This window comes from Molothrus ater, chromosome 6 (genome assembly GCF_012460135.2).
Source record: "Molothrus ater isolate BHLD 08-10-18 breed brown headed cowbird chromosome 6, BPBGC_Mater_1.1, whole genome shotgun sequence".
Taxonomy (NCBI): Eukaryota; Metazoa; Chordata; class Aves; order Passeriformes; family Icteridae; genus Molothrus; species Molothrus ater.
In genome coordinates this window covers 25,096,165-25,118,110 of record NC_050483.2, presented here as the reverse complement: position 1 = coordinate 25,118,110, position 21,946 = coordinate 25,096,165, and the positions used below count along the sequence as shown (strand labels likewise).

At 45.7% G+C, this 21,946-nt stretch overlaps 1 protein-coding gene across 2 annotated transcripts; it reads right to left on the bottom strand.

Moving 5' to 3' along the window:
- Positions 1 to 10,128: 10,128 nt before the first annotated feature.
- On the bottom strand, positions 10,129 to 21,588 carry DLL4 (delta like canonical Notch ligand 4). Of its 2 annotated transcripts, XM_036384985.2 has the most exons (11): positions 21,210 to 21,588; positions 20,821 to 21,084; positions 20,294 to 20,351; positions 19,344 to 19,613; positions 18,571 to 18,631; positions 18,332 to 18,462; positions 16,789 to 16,958; positions 15,438 to 15,657; positions 14,280 to 14,988; positions 13,414 to 13,522; positions 10,129 to 11,990 (listed from the first exon to the last, which is right to left on the bottom strand). In XM_036384985.2, exons 1-11 carry the CDS (start codon positions 21,261 to 21,263, stop codon positions 11,985 to 11,987), a joined length of 2,052 nt encoding a protein of 683 aa, XP_036240878.1. In that variant the 5' UTR covers positions 21,264 to 21,588; the 3' UTR covers positions 10,129 to 11,984. The 2 variants fall into 2 exon arrangements, with proteins under 2 accessions (XP_036240878.1, XP_036240877.1); XM_036384984.1 differs by lacking the exon at positions 10,129 to 11,990 and having other exon boundaries at positions 13,384 to 13,522.
- Positions 21,589 to 21,946: the final 358 nt, after the last annotated feature.

Here is a 21,946-nt window from a genome sequence, read left to right as displayed (position 1 = left end):
TGCTCAGCCCCCTGAAGGCAGATGTGTGCCTGCATGAAGAGGGTTCTCTTTCATTTGGCAACTGCAGCCCTGTGGCATTAGTTGCCACAAGACACAGGGGAACAGCTGGACTAACAGTGTTAAAACAGAGTGGTGGTTGTGGAAGTGAACAACTGCACCTAGAAAGATACAGAGGATGTCATCCACCCTCTGGGGAAATGGCTGATCTCTGCAGGTCTGGGGTGGTGTCTTCTCCTGAGGTATTTGTCCTGTGTGGCTGCCTAGCAGTGCTTTGAATGCCTCTGCCTCTCCAGAACGTGACTCAAAAAGGTTGGAGAGCTGCAGCTAGTTACTCAGGAAGGAGGGAACAGGCTCGGGAGCAACGAAACAATAGTGAAAGAGAAGAAGAGGTAGACAGTGAGAAATCCTTTTCAAAGTAAATGTACACAGTGCAGCTATTTGCTATGACATTCTGACACCTTTTCAGAGAATCTCAGAATGTTTGGGTTGGAAGGGACCCTAAAGACCTTCTAGTTCCAATTGTCCTGCTGTGGACAAGGACACCTTCTACTAGACCAGGTTGCCCAAAGCCCCATCCAGCCTGGCCCAGAACACTTTCAGAGATGGGGCATCGTTTTTGGTCAGGCTCTGCAACTGCCCACTGCAGAGTTCACCCTCTTTCTCTGCCTCTCACATTCCCCATCAGGTATTTTTATCTAATTCTGGTGTAGGCTTACAAATACCCCTTAAACTGTTCCAACTGCCCTTTCGCTGGTATAATTCCAGCATGTGTGTGAGCCTGAGAAAAGGAAAACTAAAGCTAACCAGCCACACCCACAACATCAGTGCTGCAGAAGTGACCAACTGTGCTGGACCCTGAGGGGCTCTGGTGACGTCTTTAGCCACACCTAAAGAAGCACATGGCCTGCCCTTCCCACGTGCCTCCAGGCTGCCGTGGAGGTCAGGCTTTCTGAGCCTGCAGTCCCACTGGCAGGAGTGCTGCCTCTCCTGCAAACCTTTGGAAGCCCTGTGCTCCATGGCCTCTCTCCCTGTTTGCCTTGGAGGCACCGATTAAATAGCTGTATGTTAATGAGCCTCTGACAACAAGCACATTGCTGCATGTACAGGCTGCTGTTCAGACATCTGGAGCTGATTCCTGCCCCCCAAGGGCTCCAGTGCTGCCAAGGACCCTACTGCTGCTGAAGCAGCTATACAGGAGTCCCTAAAGCAAAGGGGCAACTGAGAAAAGCAGAAAGCTTTTCTGTGCCTTCAAAGCACCAACTGCAGGGTGGCTGTGCTGCAGCCTTCTGGTTCAGCTATTTTCAGTCAGTTTTGTGATAGTGGGCTGGGGAGAGATGTGCTGTCTCCCACACAGTGTTAGCCTGTCTTTTGTCACTGAGGAGCTCCTCCTGGTGCTACAGCTGCAGCCCACCAATCCAGCTCATGGCCAGGGAGCACACCAGAGGAAGGTCCTGGGGTGGGAATCTGGTACTGAGGGGGAATGATGCTGTTTGTTTTCTCCCTGTGCCTGCTGCTCTGCAGTAATACTCCCCCCCATCTGGAGCTGCAGGCTGAAGCTGAAACATGAGCAGTGACTTTCAGAGAGATGCCCTTCCTGGCTCTGCACACTGGCACTGAATTAATGTGTGTTACCTGAAGTGCTGCATCATGTGCCGTGCAGAAATTAGTCACTGAAAGCCAGGGTATAAAACTTCCCTGATCCCTGTGGGCTTTTGAAAGGGTAGAGTTTGGTTTGTGTCTTATAGCTTAGAGAGGGTGTTAACATTAAGTCTCATTGAAAATGCCTGAGTTGCCTCCCTTGCCTGCTGGGGAACGTTCTGATACCTTGTCTGTACTGTAATGTGGGTCTGGATGCCAAACACCCTCCTCCCATGACTCCAGCCAGACCCTTGAAGGCAGTGTTTTGCAGTGCCTCAGTGCACTTTCCATGGTCACTTGTGACCTTGCAATTGGGTTCCAGACCTGTGCAAAACCTTTTAACTATGTTAAAAACCCCATTTTGGCCAGACATCTGCAAACTGTGACCATGCAATGATGCATGTCTACTCTCAATATTAGTAAGGGATCCCTACAGCCACAAATCTTGCAATAATTACCCTCTGTTAGCCCCACTTTTCTGTTCCCCACTAACCACAGTGCACAGGGACAGAGCTTGGTGTGCCTTCAGTTCAAAGAGACCCACAGTTCTGCTCAGTTAAGGTGCCTTGTGACAGGGAGATGTGGTCTGCCACCTACCCTGAGCAGCTGCGGGCTCTGGCTGTGCCGACTCTACAGACCCCTACTGGCAGAACAGGGCTGCTCAGGGATGCTGTACCGCCGGCTCCCGGGGGCTGCAGGGCTTGTGCAACTGCTGCAAACACACACTCCCTTTTCCTGCTGCTCTCCCCACTCTCTGGTACAGATGAACATGCTCAGCTTTCCCAAGACAAAATCTGAGTGCAGCAGCTTGTGCATGCTGAAGAGCTCCTTCCACACCAGCACTCTCTCCACTGTCAGATGCTGCCAGTTTGGATTCACCTGGCAGGATCCATTCCTTTCCAGCATGTTTCCAGCACTGTGCCCCACAGTTACTCATTGTGGGAGAGCCTATTCTAAATATAATGTACAGAAAGTGCCCTGCTACTGTTGCCTGCGCAGATTTCTCATAAAAGCCCCCAAATGGAATGACCATAAAGCTTTATACTGCAAGGGGACCACTCATGGTACGCTCTTATTGCCAGGTGCTTTAGTAAGAAAACACCTAGTACAAACATGCACATTGTGTTCATTCAGGGTCAGCTAAGGAAATCAGCTTTTGTTTTTATGTTGTAGGTCGGTTATTGCCACTTCCATGTCTTCACTCTTCGTTTAGAATGCCCAGGGTCTTTCCAGTGTTGCATCTGTGAAACACCTAAATATTATGAAAGCTGCAGCAAAGGACAATACTCAAATACTTTACAGTTTAAACAGACTGAAGAGGCAAAAGGCGAAGGAACAAGAATGTTGCTTGTTGTTTTTTTTATTTTTACCTACTGTAGGTGAGATGTATGGAAATAAAAGGCTGCAGCACAGCTTAAAAGTAGCATAGCCCTGGTGTTTGTCTGCAAAGCTATTTTTTTTTCTTCATATCTGAAAAGTGGTGACACAACAGAGTAAGTAACTGGCAATATATATTAGCTGGGTCAGGCCCTGAGCTGGATTCTGGAGGGGTAGGGACACCTTCTAAGGCCCCTCACTGGGGGAAGGGATACCTTCTAAGGGCCATGAGTTCCTTGGGTGCTTAAACAAGGCTGTAAAGAGTAGCAGGAGAAAGGTTTTCTTCCCACCTGAGCAAGGGACCTCACCTCAGCTTTAGAGGCTGTGACATTCAAGGAGAGACTGACTGAAAGGGCTCAGTTGCCTCAGGCACCAAAACAAGACTAGGAACATCACTTTATTACAAGTAATGAGAAAATACATTAATAAGTCCTAAGTAGAGTGGAGAAAGGTGTAACCAGAAGTGTCTGGATGTTGAAAGCAAGTTCAGTGATGGAAGTGGAAGCATTTCTACCATGGGGGTGATGAGGCACTGGGACTCGCTACTGGAGACCACATTAATCCCTTGTACTCTGGTGCCTTCATGTGATTTCCCACAGTTTGCTTTAGGCAGTTCAGTGCCAGGTGTCTGAGCAAGCAGAAAGTCCAGTGGCAGAGAGGGTGTCTGTAGAGATGGGCCCCACGAGTCCCTCATGTCTCCACCTTCTCCATCCAGCTGACTCATGCTCTGCAGGGTACCTTGCTGCCTTCTGCTGGCTTGCAGTAAAACCCTGGGAATTATCAGCACTTCGTTTTGTTCTCTCCCACTTTATGGAATGTGTGAGACCCACTTCTTTAGCCTGGGACTGGGCACCCACATGGGCAGGGAGAGGGAAGGTGACAGTGTGGGGAGAGGGCTGTACTTCACATGGCAGCCAGGAGCACCCTCTGCCACCGCGACAGTGCCCATGATGGTGATTCCGTATCAGTCAAATGGGCGTGCTGGGAGGCTGGTTCAGGCCTGGGAAAAGCAGTTGGCACGGTCATAATCAGGCAGGAAACGGGAAATGGTGTTGTGAGGTAACAAACAGGAAGCGCTGATGGCGGCACAGCGTGGCCCAGTGAGGGCTGCAGCTGAAGGAAAACGCTGTGAGGGAGGTGGCGGAGCAGCGTCTGCTCTGCACGGCCCTGCAGCAGGCTCGCCGTGCCCAGGGGCTGTTCGTCCTTAGCAGCTACTTGAACAATAAGACCAAACCAGTGAAGGCTTGTTTACACTTCCGTGGCCATGAGGAGGCTGAAGGATATGAGCAAGCCCTTCCAACATCCTTCTAAGCTGCATTAGCAGTAACAATTCCACCTCACATGTCAGGAGAGAAAAATGGCCAGCCATGGAAATGGAGAGCTCCTCAACGACATGTAGGGGTCAAGTGTCTGCATCCCACTCCCTTCACTACCTGCTCCTCAAATTCATGCTTTAGGACGCCTCTTGCACAGCTCAAACCATCTTAAAAGCAGTTGTCAGGTTTCAGTTAATGACATTGACCCTTCCAAACGTCATCCTTCCTCCCAGTTATTTCAGATGCCTCTCCAGGAGCAAACGCTGGAAGGATCTACCTTTCTCCATGAACCCTAGATAAGTCACACGGTTGGCTTAAATGAGACGCTTCACGCTTGGATGGCTGCAGTGAGGTGAGATGAATCTGCACCTGCTGGAGATGACTGAGAGCAGATTGTGCAGCAACTGCCAAAAAGGCAAGGAAATTCTTCGTCCTCATGTTTGAAAAATGTGCGTCTGATGCAAGGGTTCCTCAACATTACTGTCTCCGTGAAAAAGGAGATTTTTGGAATTATAAGCACACAGGTATTTCTACCTCTTCCTAGGATGTAAGTGAGCTCTACCTCCAGAAATCTGGACAGGCATTGTGAATTGTAGCTAGAGTTTTGAAGAACTTCAAAAACCTCCTCATTAGTGACTTATGACAAACATAAATACCATTAAAAGCATGAAAATCAGTGTAATCTTCATGAAAGGAGAGGGTTGGGAGGAAGAAAAGAGCCTCTGTATTATAAGGAGACATGAGACGACGGGAAACTAGTGATGAAGAAACTAACACCAGGATCTGGTGGGCTGAATTGAAAGAGGGGATTAGAACAGGGCCATTGCTTTTTTAATTACCATGCTTTTATCTCATGTGGGTTTTTACCCCCCAGATACATGTTGTTCAAATTGTCTTTTGTTTCTTTGTTGACAATCTTCCAGAGAACAAATGAGTTTGTGATCAAGAACAAAATGCTTTGGCAACGCTTCGGCATTTTCTGCCAAAACAGAAAATGTAAGGCAAATATTAAACAGTGTTCATAGAGGAATACTTTCAAATGCACAGTGATTCATATCTGCACCAGGAATTTCAGCCCTCCTCATGAACGTCTGTGGGAGCCATGTGCCCCAGTACAGGGATCATCAGAGCTCTTGCATGATGCCAGGAATGGCCAAATCCTGTTCTGACTGGTGAAGGCCTTGCCAGCTATAAACCTAACTCTCAGCAGATCTGTTTGGATATTAAATACAACTTAGTTCAATTTCATTTATAAAAACACACATGGTGTCTCTGTGACCTTCTAGGCAGTTAGTTAAAAATATAATCACCAAAACCAATGTGAAGCCAGCAACAATTCAACAAATAAGCTATAAAGTACAGCTAAAAGATGTCATCACCAAACAGCCTCTCCTCAAACTGCATTATTTCCTCCATTAAACATGTATTTGCAAAACATGATTATAAGCAAGGTGCTCCTTTTCAACCTTGGGACTCTCCCTGGGGATGACCTGATCTTCATGCTGAGCAGCTGGCAGGGGGGGCTGGCTGCAGGGATAGATGGAGTCTGGGCACTGTCTCCAACTTGGCTGGCAAGAGGAAAGAGAGCATGCTTGCAGAGGAAATGAAGAAGGATTAAGCCCTTCCATGGTGGTTATGTACTGTGCTGCTATCTCTGTGGGAGGCAAGTCCATCACTACTGTACAGTCTGTGGAAGAGGCAAGGTAGTCATGGGATCATCTGTGTTATGCAGGTCACACAACACCCAGGGCTGTGTTATCCCCAGGCGTAGGCCCCTTTGTGTGCCTCAGCTGTAGGTATCCCCTCTCACATAACAGCCAGAAGTGACCCAGTCAGAGGGGAGGATGGTGAAATGGAGACTTGGGCAGCAGGAGTTATTTTCCAGTCCATTCCATGCCCTGCACTTTTAAACTTGACCTACTCTTCCTGTCTAGGGGAGCACTCCTGCAGTGTGGGGAGCTGCACAAAGCCTGTCACCAAGTTCCTCAGGGACATGTGTGGAGTGCTGCTGGCAGGCAGTGAAGACCTCTGGGTAAGCTGTGTAAGCAGATCAGTGGTGTGTCTTTTTCCCTTTGTGTCTCCTGAGGGGTAAAAAGCTCATTGGAGGAGACAGCTGGTGTATCTGAGAATGGAGCACCTCTGGGAAGCTGATGGTCTGTCATCAAGACCTAAAAGGGAGGAAACAAGGGTATATTCCACAAGGTACAAAGGTCCTTGGAATCAAATGCTGTGAGTGGAACAACTGCATTGGCATGTGAAATTATTGCTGTGTACACAATCAATTACCTGATGGACCAGAGAGTTCCATCCTAACCCTGCAGCATGACAGACCACTGTGCTGCAGAAATATGCCCCAGAACTGTACAGGGGAAGAGGAGCAAGGATGGCAGTGTAATGCCCAACAGAGGCAGCAGAAAGGGTAGCTTTATGGTGCTGGGTCACACTGTTTCCCAGAGAAGGTCTGAGAGCAGAGTAGGATGGTTTAGAGCAGATGGAAGAGTGATCAAGGAGAAATCTCACTGCTTTGGGTGTCACTGGCCAACCTGCCAGCTCTGGGAGTTGAGCTGGCAAAACTTAAAAAGAGAGAGCAGGACTTGGGTAGGGAGAGGCACAATGAGGTCAGGAAATCTTGATGGAGATGGTCTAAAATTGAAGCTGTGAAAACAGTGAAGTGTGGCAGAGGGCCACTGAGTGATGTCAATTCTCTACAACTGGAGTTTGGATTGAGAGCCAAATGTGCTGGGAGTGTCATATTTGCTGCGTAAAAGCAATGTGTATTTATGGGTCAGGTATGGGAGATAAGGGAATGACAGGCAAACACAGATATGTAACTGTCGCTTAGGCTGCTGGGGTGAGGGTTTGCTAGTGACCTACAGTGCCTTACTTGTTTTAGCATAAATAAATGAAAGGAAAGACTGAGGAGCAATGCAAATACCTGATATGCATTTTTACAGAGATGGTTTCATCTGTTGGACTAGGTGGCTGTAATTGCACAATAACTAACTAACTAACTTTTCCTCAGCAGCTCTTTCAAGGATGAAAGCTGTTGCTGGTCAAGTGCATGTCCTGTATCGACTCCAAGTTCTACAAGCAGCCCTCACCTACACTAACTTAAATAAACTCTGTGCCCTGTGCTGTGTCCTGCTGCATGTTGTCTCAGCACCAGTGGGTGCTATAGCTACGGGTATATCCCGGCGTCTGTCTCCCTTCAGCAGCAGAGTTGTCAAAGAGGAAAGTAATGTAGGGCTGGAGCCGAACATGAAACAACTCAGGGAAAGCACTGCCCGAGGCAGTACCCCTCTCACTCATTCCAGCTCCAAAATTACTTAGACTGGAGTGTTCTGCATGGCTGTGGAAAAGTTTTTAACAGGTGCCAATACAAGGACACATGCAAGAGTTTCTCAGAAGCAGAGTCTGTCCTTAAAATTATTTTGTCACATGGCTTTCAAGTGAATTTGTGAAGTCTTTTAAAACTGAATGCCAAGTTTAGCTGCAGTCCTTGAGCCAAATCCATAATCTTACCATAATTATTGCAAATTATGCTGAAAGCAATAAATTGTACAGTTTGGTCTGAGAAGTCTATAAGCTTGTCAAGAGTTTGTTAAGAGAAAAGGCACTGCTTATCACAATATTTTGGTCCTGACATCGTCTGTGGTCCTCAAGAGGAATCTCTGAAGCTGAGGTTGAGCAGTTTTTACAGCCAGAAGGATCTCATCTCCTCCTGGTGAATTCCCACACTGTGGCTCAGAGATGTACTCACCTGGGGGTGGGGGGGCAGGCTGCTGAGCAGTCGGAGCACAGTGGCCCTCGGTGAGGAAGGTTTTGGCCTAAAATGTGGATTAAATCCAGGTCATATTATGTGTCCAGCTAACTTTCTTGTGGTTTCTTTGGCAAGGGCTTGGGGATGTGCACACGTGCAGGGATTCACATATGCTTTCCATGTCCCCCTGTGTGGAAGCAGGCACTGCTCCTGTTTTTCCTGTGTAGGATCTGTGATCTATTCCGGTAGCGGCATCGTGCAGTGCTGCCTCCAGTAAATATTCACAGATTTCCTTGTAAGATGATGCTTTTTTTTTTTTCCTCTCTCCTGTGTGGATACACAAAGGCATGTGTTGTACCTGCTTTACCCCATGGGATCTACATAATCAGGTCCACAGGTTTTAATGGATTTCAACTCCTTTCTGTCTATGGGTACAGTTTCCTGTCATGTTTTGAGCAGGAAGAGCTGAGTCTTTTTTGGTCTTAACATTCCTGCTTGCCTAGGCATTGGGAAGAGTTCTCTGTCTATTTTCCTGTTTGATTTTTGTGTGTGTTTTGTTTTAAGCAGGACAGAGTGCATGTGTGTATGTAATCCATGTGCTCAATTAAGAGAGGCATCTGTTGGGTTTATTTCACATTGCCGAGGAAGGACTGCAAGCAGGGAGCATCTGCTCAGCTTTTTGTCAATGGCTTGTTTTTCATAATTTGCTCTACAGGGTGAATGTTTGGGGAGGGGGAGGTGGCTTTTTATTTCTGAGTTTCGTCTTAAATTTATTTTTATGGTAGCTGAGGAAATTGGCTGGGATTTGAAAGTTAATTTTGCGGTGAAAAGGTCTAAAGAGGGAGAAACAAAACCATCCAAAGTAAACAGTATTTATGTAACCCTAATAATACACTCAAAAGGACCCTTATGAATTGTTATTTGCAGTATTTTAATGACTTCTCTTTAATGAAGTAAAAAGAATTTGTTATGGTGCTTTTTAAATGTCACTGGGGTTTTTAATTTTTCATTTTTTGAAAAAAAATAGCAAATTTTGCTTAGATTTTATTTTGGGGAAAGATAGGAAAGGCATTCAATATTCAGATGAGTTTTTGGCACTTTGTCAACAACAACAAAACCCCCTGATTTTAAAATAGAGCAGCAGTAGTTTCCTGTTCTTATGGTTTTGCTTTTGGGCACTCAGATCTTGGCTGTATTGCACCTAGCTGACTTAGTGAGAGACTTAATTGCCTGTAAATGTATGTACTTCAAAGGCTACTAAACTTGCTGGGAGTGTTATACAAGTGTGCTTTTTACACTTTTTTTTTTTGTGTGGAAATGTCCTCCAAAAGGGCTGTAGAGGATAATGACTTTGTGATGCCCTGGGAGGACACAGCTGCTGGTGTAGTGTAGGGAACTCGGGAGGAGAAAGCCTGAAACTCCCCCTAATCCCACAAGTGAAAGACAAATCTTACCCCTTGCAATCAAACAAACAAGGATACAATCTTACATGTGTAGGTGTAGATGCTGTGCCAGAGTAACCTGCAGAGAAGATTTGGATCTTATTAAAAGTGTTTAAAGAAATAGGATTAAAAAAGATGATAGTAGTGTTTTGCTCTGTAAGTGAACCCCAAGACAATGCATTTATTACGCCACTTTGAAAATGTATTAAATCTGCATCTTTTGTGTCATGACTTGTCAGGGGAGAGGAAAAGTGAAAAGTTTAATTAAAATAACTTTCCTGACAGTTCAGTCCCACACATAGCAAGAGAATGTGTATATATATACATGTGTGTATATATGTAATTTGAATATTATCTATCACAATATAAATATGTATAACATCTCAAAATGTCAGATGAATGCCACTCAGCTGAACAACTTTGTTGACATGTGTTAACACTATAACTGTTTTTTATAAAAAGCAGCTGACATCATTGGGTGTGCACAATGAAAATGCAGGGACCAGGCAGGTGAGGTTACTTCTGGGGGGCTTTGCTAACTTTGGCTGTCACAGAATAACATGTGTAAAAGGACAAACCACAACAAACTTTGTAGTAGCAGGAAAGTGTTTTCATTGCTTGAAAAAAAAATAAAATTCAAACTTTGTCATCACATTAAAAACATTACATGAGAAGTAATAAACATATTTACACTTCTGTTTTGATTATAAATATACATTATATACAAAATAATGTTATAAAACGTAGAAAGTTCAGTGCTTCTGATTTTTTTTTAAATTACTGAAATACTAGTCTTCAAAATAAACTACAAACAGACAAACTAAAACCCATATTATTGATTTCTGAAGGTCATCTTCAAAATGGTCCTACGTGGTCAGAGCAGAAGGTCAGTAGTGGACAATATGAAGGGGTCTTGTCTGCACAGTTCAAGGGAGTAGATGGGCTAGTCCAACAGGCTTTACAAGGGCAGGAATATCACTGTCAGAGAGATAGCACAGTCTGTGTTTCCTCCGAGAGATCTTGTTTCTCCCTCCTCATTCTGCCCCATGCCCTGGTCTCATTCATGAGTGTCACGGCACTTTCCACTGGGGTGTCCGATATTATTGCTGTAAATATGTATAGAAGAAAGGAGCTTCTGCCTGCCTCTGGCTGCCAGGGACAGACACAGCATATTTTCCATGTAGCACTGGGTGGGTATGAAAGAAACAGGATGAGCCTAAAACCTTCTAACTTCAATCTCCACCTGTCTTGGCAGAGGGCATCTCAGCGAGTGCTTCACTACTGGGCATTTAGAACCGGGATGAAGAACAAGAGTTGGAGTTTTGCAACCAGATGGAGAAATGGTGGGGGGAGTGAGTGGGTTGTGTCACACTGCTGCTCCTTCTTCAGGAAGTAACAGCTGCAATTTTGAGACTATTTGCAGTAAAAGGTGGCACCTAATTCAGAAACACTACATAAACCCCTGAATTTGTGTCAAAATAAGGCAGGGGGAAGAGAATGAGGAAGGAGAAGAAAAGAAGTAATGTCTATTCACAATCACTGGTAGTGCAAAGGGCATGAAAACAGCTGAGACAGCTCAGCACATAAAGGTTCTAGGAGCTGATTGATTTTAAACGCATTTGTAAGGCCTTATATAGAGCTGGGACCACCTCCTCCCTATCAATGGGGACGAGGCAGTACACATTCCTTATCACAACTTCCCCAAAAATCACGTTCCACATCGTGGCTTGAGTCAATCAGTTCTCCAAAGCATCACCAAATGAGTTGACATGTAAATTCGGTTTTCTTCTTTCCTCCTCCTCTCACCCCTTACACAGTCTCCAGTACATGCAGAAGGAGAGAGGAGATGCAAATGGATGTTTAGCAGGAAGTATCAACTACCTCTGCCCAGTACTGTTCAGGTAACTGCAAAAACGGCAGTCGAGTTTCTGTTTGGGCTTGTTAGATTCTCTTGACACATTATAGGCACTTTTAAACCCAGAAAAAATTGAGACCTCATTTATACTGTATCCATTATCTGCATAGCAATGTGTCTTGCTTCGCACCTTCCATGGCAACATCTGTGACAGTTGTGTGCCTCCTTATCTACCAGCACCTCCCATAACCACAGTTCTGGAAAGCCAGGGGTCTGTCCATGAGGAACTGGCCTCAGCATCTTTTAAAACACCAACATTTTTAACCTCTCTCTTCCCTCTGCCTCCCCTTTTCAATAGCAAATGAGATTTCTGGTATCAAACTTCAAACAAGGGCAGTAAGAACAAAAAGGTGTATTGCATCTTTCAGTAAATTCACAGTCTGTCCAGTTCACTCAGTTCCATCCTCCGCCTGAGAGCAGCAAGTTGCATGTAATTAAAAACAGTCCAATCCAGTTCTGAATTGTAAACAATGCAGCAGGAACATCCATCTACTGGCATCATCAAATCTGAGGTGCAAATGGTCTGATCTTCAGTCTTATACCTGCCAGGAAATAAAACAACACTAGGAATGAGAAGGAATCACAGCATACAGAGTAGTGCAGAACTAACAAACTATAATTCAGCTATGCCAAACCAAAACAATTTAAGCCAAACATTACTGCAGTTTAACTCTCAATGTTTAATGTTTTCAGTTGGGTCCAGAGGCAAAGAATCACCAGCAAAAATAAAATAGTCATCTGTGGCCTCTCTACCTGGCTTCAGGGGGAGAATGCTTACAAACCTGGGTGCTTAACATTAGGAATCTGTAAAAAAAGTACACGGTATAGTTAAATAGCTTGTGTTTAGAAGCATTAAGCCTGAATGGTGTGCAGAGAGATTCTAGGGGTTGTCATTCTGAAAACAGAATAATTTCTGGAGATGCCCGATGTAAATTTGGGAGCCCAGCTTTGCTCAGCGAGATCTTTGAAGATACAGTATTTAGGTCACTTAACGGGAATGAAGTGTCTAGCTGTCATTTGTATCTCTGAATCCTTTCACTTAGTCTTAAACTTTTAATATTGTTGGTTGACTTGTGTTCCAGCTTGCTTTCAAGGGGAAATCTGATATCCACCTTGGAAAGGGAGACTGAATCCTCCAGATCTGACTTCACAGATCACTGCTGTATGGCACAGCAAGCTTCTCTTTCCTACAGGCTGCAATTGGCCCTAAAGAGGACCACACTGAAGAAGGCAGGTATTGGAAGTTAAATTGCCTTTAACTTCCACTGAGACTTTTCCCAAAAGGCTGGTAGTTCTTCAGGAACTATTTGGTTCCTCAATATCTGCTTTTCAAAGTCTTTAAAGTTCAGTGTTAGACCTTTCCTTTTTTTGTGTATCCAACTTTTCAATATAACATAAAAATTGAGATTTTTTATCAGTAACAGCAATAATTTCTGCTAGAGAGTATTGAGCTGGAGCTTACATGCTAAGAGGTTGAAATTACCTTATAACAGACTTCCTAAATGGCTGTTATGCCTATCCACTAACACATCCTGCTACCTTCCATCTTCAGCTAGAAATCTATAGCTTTGCCTGTTTCCACAGAACAAAGATTATCCATTGTAGTCACAGGAAAAAACATGGCTTTACATCAATGGGCCTAAGAACGATTATTATTTCCATTTTTTCTGACCACCTATTTAAGAGGAAATAATCCTACAATGTGCTGAGTTTTTATGGGCTGATGTTCTGTGTTTTCATCTACCACTGACTTATCTATGCCCAAAACCTCTGGTTTAATAAAGTCAGAGCAGCTTATTTTTTTATTTTCCCCACTGCATATTCTGTGTGGGCCAAAGAGGAGAGGAAAGTGCTGGAAGCATCATGATCCCTGGAAATAAAGGAACCTTCTCAGATACAATACTAAAGGATAATTCACCCTTTTACCTTGTGAATTTATGCCTGTCCACCTCTGTATTTACTTACCTCTGTGGCTATGATGCACTCATTCCGTTCTTCTGTTATCACAAAGACGGACTGGTACATTGAATCCCTCGGAGAGCATATCGCTGATATTCTGCATTCTGGCTTTTCACTAAGGCAGGGCAGAGAAAAAAAGAACATTAGCTGATTACTGACAAGCCTGACTCTCAAAATCTACCATGAATATGGAGCGGTGGAATGAGATAGCCATGAAGGTGTGGAAGGGAAGTGCATGGGATCAAGTTTCACACGTTCTGTGTCTGTTGGGATATTATGCTAGAGAAGTGGAAATAAGGAACAGCGAGAGTCTTCCTATGCTCCTGCCATGTCCAACCTAACAGCAGGTTCCTCAGAGCCCTTGGTCTAACAACAACATGCAGATCCCAGTCAAGACCTTCAGCACATGAATCAGAAGACTGATAAGCCACTGAACACCTGCCCTTTTCTCCTTTTGAAAAAGAGTAGTTGTTTTCACTATATCATTCTCCTCAGTAAGCAGACCATCTTGCCTTCTTATAAAGTGAAATACTGATTTTTTAATCACTGTATGCCTTTACTGTTGTTCCTCCAAGATCTACTGAAGAAGGAAAGATACTTCTTACTTTCACCACTGGCCTAGCCACTCTGGGTTCCTTCACAGTATCCATACCAGCAGCACCCTGCACAAACACTCAAATTAATTGACTTAGTTAAGGATAGCATTTGGTTGTGACACACATACTCCAGTATGAAGATTCCTGGCTTTGATCTGGTTTGTTTTGTATATAATCTGCTTGAAGTTTCTTTTTCCCTCATATGCTCACCTGCTTCTAGACTGATATGAAGATGAGTGGCTTTAAGAAAGACTATAATGGAAACTACATACTCACCTGTGTAGTCGGAGGGGAGACTTCTCTCCTAAACACTTTTCACTTTTGTAATATTTATCTTCTGGTGTCCCTCTACTTGTCAGGTCTTTTACCAGATTGTAGTCCAGTTTATGGTTCTTGGGTTTGTAGTTTGATTTCTCCAGCCCACAGTCTACTTCAAGGTCTTTATTTTTATTGGTGTTTTTCAGCTGAGAAGCTGGAATGAGATTGTCCTTCTGGAAGTCAGACAGGTTGTTCATTGTCTCCAACTCCTGCTCTGGGTGCATCCTCATCTGCCTGATGACCATTGCTATCATGCAGAACAGTATGAGCAAAGCCACCAGCCCCACCCCCATGGATATAGCAATCCAGGGGACTGGTTTAGGAGGAAGTGTAACGGGCACTGAATAAACTGGCAATTCACAGCGGTTGCCCATGAAGCCAGAAGGACAGTAGCAGACAAAGTTGGCACTATAAAGTCCACTGTAGCATGTGCCTCCATTCTCACATGGCCCAGAAGCACATTCATCTCTGGTTTTGATGTCACAGTTCCTGCCACTGTAGCCTGGCATGCATGTGCAGGTGTAATCGTTGATTAGATCATGACAAGTTCCCCCATTGGAACATGGGTTTCTGGCACAATCATTGATGTTTATCTCACATTTCTGACCAGAGAAACCAGCCCGACAGCGGCACACACGAATCTGCCCAAGGTAAAAGCAACTACCATCTGAGGGAAAAAAATGAAATAAAAATTAGTTTGCAATGCACTTCACACAGAAATATAAACCTTTCTCTGGTCAGCATGTTATACTACCTCAAAAAGAGAGAGGTTATTTTACAAAACAACTGCACATCTAGAAGTTCATTCTACTTTACCTAATTGTATCACCGTGCCTTAAAATTACGCCCCTTCTAAATATGTAATAGAGTTAATTTAATTTAACTTCCATCTCCCCCACCATATGATAAACCTCATGTATTGTTTTGTTGCATAGAAAATGCCAGTGCAAGTCCCGCCCCAGCAAGAGACTAAAATTAGGGTGGACGTGGAATAGAGCAGGGGAGACGGACTAATGTTCTAGAGGAAGAGTAGAGGTCAGATTGGATTTCTATCACTTCTGCACTGAAAAGCACAAATGGGTCAGGGTCATGAGATTTTTTGATAAAAAGACTCACCATTTGCACACGGGTTGCTTGTGCACCTGTCTACTTTTTTTTCACAGTTAGACCCTGTGAAGCCAAAAGGGCAAACGCAAGTGTAGCTGGCCCCTTGATCCTTTTCCAAGCATGTGCCACCGTTGAAGCATGGAGAATCTATACATGTCAGAGCGCTGTGCTCACAGTGAGTGCCATAGTAGCCAGGGGGGCACAGGCAGTGATAACCGTTCTCCATATCCTGCAAAACACAACATTAGGCCACTGTTATTTAATGGAAAGAAATGATAGCTCCCTGCATGCTTAGTTCTGGTCAGCAGCAAGCACTGTTCAGTCTCCTCTCATCCACAGCCTGATGTGGCAGAAGTGACATCAGGAGAGTAAACAACTCTCCTCTCCTGCAGGTTGGACCGTGAGGGACAGAGTTGTGGCTCAGCTGTACTCAGTGTACAGGAGTAATCATGCAGCTACACATGCAGAGCAGATGCAGTTGTAGGGAGCACACAGGTAGCTACACAAAAGCATTGCTAACACCACTACTGTCTGATGGCATCCAGAGGTCTTCCCAGACGTCTTCCCAGAGCAGGGTGGTATGTGTTGACCTCACAGCTGTGATCAGGCCATTTATCCTCAGTGTGAGAGCCCTTTTTTATTTCATACGGGTTTAAATTGCTTTGGATTGCCTAAGTCCCACCACTTAAATCATAACAAACTGTTTCTTCTTTCCAAGGGCTATATGTCCAAGGCCTTGGGAGAAGGTAGGTAGGGTCCTGTGCTTTAATCTAAAAATTGCATTGGCTTTAATTTAAACATTCATCAGATTACATTTGATATCTATAATCAATCGGCCTTTACCAATCCATCATTGGTAAGAATCCATCATTAACTGGATCCAAAAACAGGCTGAAACACTAAACTACGAGAATCTAAAAGTGTGGAATTCTGTTTTGCAGAAAGTTTCAGCTGATTGCCCCCATATTGTTTGACACTATCTTCTCATAGCAGAAAGCAAAATTTTCTTTAATTTACTATTAAAATACAGACTTAGTGCATTTCTATATGAACGGTGGTTTGAGAAGCTTATTTTTAACAGATCTGCTCCCTCATCAACCCTGGATCTTGCCAAGATCTCATAATGGCTGCCACAGAAACCCAAGGATCAGTTGACCAGTTCTAATCTAGATGATACATCTCCTCCTGTGACAGACTTCCTCCCCCGACACCTCTCGGAAAGGGTTCAGTATGATAGTTGTGAGCGTCAGTAATGAACCCGCGTCCTATCGAATTCCCATTCTGTTGTTACAGAGCCATTGCTGGAAAGGTACACCGGGGCTTGCTGCACACAAAGGCTTTACATTTAAAATGCCCCTACCGTGCAACTGCCACCGTTCCTACAGGGATTGCTGTCGCACTCGCTGATCTCGTGTTCGCAGTCGACGCCGGTGAAGCCGGGTTTGCACGCGCAGGTGTAGCTGCCCTGGCCAGTGTTCATGCAAGTTGCTCCATTTTTGCATGGCCTGTGGTGAGTGCAGTAGTTCAGATCTGCAAAGATACCAGGAGTTAGGAGAACAGGTCTTTGACAGGTGGGAAAAGATATACATACAAAAAGGCGGTAGTCAAGAAAAAAGACAGAATTTCCAATGAAGCATTTTGTTTTGGTATTGATGGGAATACTGGAGATTGTTATCTGGGTTATTATCAGTCATAATCAGATTACCATCTATCACTTGAGCTCTGAATTTTGAAAGAGCTGGCAAAAATATAACTTTCTTAGTGTTTTGGTATATTGTCCCTTTTTTGTGGACATAAAACTGTTAGTTGCAATTGGATTTAGGTACCAAACTGGAAAATGTACTTCATAAGTGTGTGTTCTCTGAAACACACACCACAGCACTACGGCCACTTCATGTACAGCATGCTACACACTAAAAGAGTGAGCCCCATCTTTAAAAGGTGTGCTTTTAGGCACATTCTAGAAAGGCAGGGAGGAAAAACCAAAGATGTTTTGGTTTTGAGATTTAAACAAACACTAGAAATCTTTTATTGTTTATTTGCTCTTTTGTTATGGATGTTAGTAGATTAAACTGTCAAATGCCCTGCCAAGCTTTATGGTTTTATTTTTTTTTTTTCTTTAAATTTGAGACAGAGGTTAAGCATAAGTTCATAGGACATAAGTAAGAAAAGCTTTATTATCTCTATAAATATTATAGAGTAATTTGAACGCAACTGGTTAATAGATAACTATAAGCAGAAAAAAATCTGCAAATTTACTTTTCCTGCTTAATTCAGCCTTCACCATCTCAATCCTATAACTGTCCTGGAAACACTTAGCCTGATTTGAGCACTTAATAATCTCAGTGCCAGCAGTGCATATATGGCCTTGAGGACATGACTGCTCAGCTGGCTACGGTTCAGTGATTCAGTGGGTTGAATAGGTGGAAGTGGTCTGGTGTACCTTAAAATGGAACCTGTACTTTTCATTCTTGCTTACATGATTTTTCTCTCATGCTCCAGACTTATCACATGAGTTAACTTCCTTGTATGCAAAATAAGGAAGGCCCAAATGATGGTGTTTACTGCTGCTGGAAACTATTTAATAAACTCTTGTACAAGGAATAAGTTAAACTTAGCTTGAGCAGGCAGAAAACTTGTCTGTTCAACACTCATCCAGATTGTTAGGTCTTTGTCCAAGAGAAACTTCTTTTGCAAGAGAAAAACTGCAGCTACCAAAAAGGTTTCCTTGTTTTCAAACAAAATTACTACAAGAACTGCTATGTAAGGCTGCAGTGCTACAATCTGATGCCTGTGAAGATGACTTGGGGAAATTTAATTCCAGATCCAGTGGGTCAGATTCCTTAGTGTAGTACTAAGGAGTACCCAACCTAGGGGCCGTAAGCGCAAGCTTCAGAACTAACCTTGATCACAGAAGAGGCCACCCCATCCTTCATCACATATGCACTGCCATTGTGTTTTACAAGTCCCGTGGCGGCAGCCTATATGGGGAATGCATTCATCACAGTAGCGGCCTTGCCAACCAGGACGGCAGCTAAAAGAAAAGTCCAATTAAAACATTAATGACATGGAGAAGAGTTTAAGTTTCTATTACAAGGTGACATTTTAACTGATGTTCAGACTGCATTCCACATCTACTCACATGCACTCTCCAGGCTTGTTGCAATATCCATTCTGTTCAGTACATCCAGCCAGACAGATGGCTGTGAAGAGAACATAAAAAAGCATAAATGTTTAGGTAAAAACACATGGCGCAACAGAATACACTTTTAAAGGATAAAAAGCTTTTAAAAAACACTTTATAAAGAGTTTTACTTGTTCAAAGCCTTGTTTTAAAACTTCTTGGTACAGGAAGTTCTGGAACAGGAGGAAGTGAATAGGGAGAGCCAACACTTGACAAGTTGTCCTTTATTGACAAGTTACTGTGTTTATGCCACAAACATGAACTCTTGCAACTCTTGCTAGAAAAGCAGCAAGAGAAAGTGGCTTTGGCTTGTGCTAATGAAAGGCTGAAAAAACTCAATGATACCCTGAGCTTAGAGTAAAGGTTGCCACTACTACACTGCAACACCCATCTCACGTCCTCTAGCTGCAGGAATGGTTGGTGGCAGACTTTGTGCGAATAAGCTGCTACCCTTTTACCTTGCAACAGCTACTGCTATTCAGGGCTATCAGCCAAGGTCCCTTTCCTGCCAGCTCGCTCTTTGCTGCTAAGGCTCGCATAGGTGCAGCACAGCGTTGGGTGGTTGCAGCCAAAGGGGCCAAAGTCCTCAGCGTGCAACTCTGCCTCTCCAGACAGGGAGTGGAGAGGTCGGCATGAAAACACGGCCCGGGCCACGGGAGGCCTCCGTGAGCTTTAGAGGCGCGGCCGACGCCCGCCGCGCTGCCCCCCGCCCGGCTGCCCGTGGCACTCACGCTCGGTGCAGTACTCGCCGGCCCAGCCGGGCAGGCAGGCCAGGCTCCCGTCCGCCGCGCACACGTAGTGCCCGAAGCGGTCGTCGCGGCGCTTGCAGAGGCGGGAGCAGCTCTCGCCGTAGTAGTTCTCGCTGCACACCACGCGGTAGGAGTAGCGCAGCTTGGTCAGCGGGTCCTGATGCACGTCCTGCGACCAGTCCTCGCCCACCGACAGTGACCGCTGGATCGACATCTGGCTGATGAGCCACTCCTGCGGGGGAGGCCGGGAGCCTGCGGGAGAACGGGCGCGGGTCAGCGGCTCTGAGCCCGCCGCGTCCCGCCCCGCCGGGCCAGCGGAGCGGGATACCCCGCTCGCACATATGTACACGTACATACACACACATATATACACACATATACATATATATATACACATATATACACATATATATACATATACGCAGGCACGCGTCTGGAGGTTGATGTATGCAAGGGTACAAAAAGGCCACCAGGGTGTGCGAACCCGGGCCAAAGGGACTCAGCCGAGGGGCCTGTGAAAGGAGGGCTGCTGTGAAATATCCTTTTCCTCTCCTCTCAGAAAAACATCCCAAAGCCATTATTCCTTTCCAAAGGGCGGAATTCGAGCAAGGTGTAAAATACAGGAAAAGGCGGACGGGGCTTGCTGGCAGGCTCCCGGCTTTCTCACCGCAGCCCGCCTCGCTTTCCCACGCCAAAAATAAACCGGAGGAAACGCAATTGTGTTGGAGATTAGGCCGGGGCAGAATCAAAGCGGCCCCTGATGGATATCGTTGGGGGACCGGCTCCTGATGGTGGGATAAAGCCGGCCCTGGAGTTATGGCATAAACAGCTGAGCCGGGGGGGGCCGCTCGGCCCGGGGGGGACGCACGGGACGGGCCCGGGGCGCTCCCGCCGCGCGGGCGCCCCCTGCCGGCGGCGCGCGCAGTATTCACCTTCCGGCAGGTAGTTGTCGGGCGCGTGCCAGGCCTCGATGATCATGGAGAAGGTTCCCTGCGGGAAGAGAGAAACCAGCGTCAGCCCCGCGCCCCAGCGCGCACCGCCGGACCGAGCCCAGCCCAGCCGAGCCGCGCCCCACCGCGCCACAGCACACCGGCCCTGCCCTGCCCTGCCCTGCCCTGCCCTGCCCCGCATTTGCGCTCTCTCCCCGCGGCTACACATTTCCCTCCTTCCCTCCCTCCCTCCCGCAGACCACGGATACACATCTCCACCTTCAAGCCCCTCAGCCCCTTGCTTTATTTCTCTTGATAACACTAGTTATCCCAAGTGCTTCTGATCTGGATGAGCTTTTTCATTGCGCTTTTTATTTTTATTTTCTTTTTTTCTTTTTTTTTTTTTTAAAGGAAGTTCTGGAAATAAATCTAAAAGCAAAAGTAGTTGGTTTATATTACAGGCTATCAGCCCGCCTGCTCTTGCCACCCTCCTGCCCACTATCAAAATCGGGTTCAAAGTAGAATCTCACCGGCCACGTGAAGTTAAAGGGCAGCTTAATGGGGCTGTCAAATCTCTCAGTATCCTTGATGCTGAAGGAGTTTATTCCCAGAACCGGGGTGATGATGCTGCCGAAAGTGCAAGAGCCCGGGGAAACCACTGCCTGAAAATGCTTCAAACAAACGCGAAAGAAGGTCCTGCAGTGGGGGGAGCAGGGCTCCCCGCTGGCCAGAGACGCGTGGCTATTCACGAATTCGTGTAGCTCCAGCTGGAAGACGCCGGAGCCGGACACCCTCTGCACAAAGGGGAGACACACAAAATAGCCAAATCAGACCTTACCCGGCTTTGCCATGCAAACTTGCTTCCATCACCCACTTTACACTTCGCGAACCCCCATTTTTTTTCTGCCTGTGCGATTACCTGCTGCAAAATCGTTAACAGAAACGTCAAGCCAAAGATGCGCAAGGCTGTCATCCTTGTGTTATTCGAGCTTCCAGTTCTTAGTGGGTTCTTTAGTTTTCTTTCTGTATTCCTCAAATGGACCAAGTAAGCGCTTCTCAGTCGAGGGAGAAAAGAGAGGCGTCACGGCGATTCTCCGGGAGCAACCTGCTCTTCCAAATATTCCCCGAGCACCAGCAGAAATCGGAAGGTAAAATCCAGGTGTCGATCCGTCCCCTTCAGGGAATTAATCCTGCAGCCAGCCGCCGACCTCTGATCGCTGTCGTCGCCTTTATAAACTCCAAAGCCGGGTGGGTTTGGTGAGAGACGCGGAGGGGAGTGCTTACTGTGGAACCGCTCCTCCTTTAACCGGTGCTAACAGCGCTCAGTAAATGGAAAACTTGCTTCGCTTCGAGCTGTTTATATAGTTGCCTCGCATCCTCACAAGCTCATTATGTAAACTGTCAGTCAGACTCACGGGCGATCCCTCCCCTTTTCCATCTTTCCTTTCTGGAAAAAAGAACCAAATGTTGCGGAGAGCCCTCATATCCCGAATTAATACCCTGCTGCCGCCGCCGCCGCCGCCGCTGCTGCCGCGCTGCCCGCCGAGGAGCCGAGCTGATTACGAACGAGCCGAGCATCTGTTGAGATATTTACGGCGCTCACACTGGGAGAGAGAGTTCCCTCGAAAATCAGACGCCTCTCCACAGGGCAGCTTT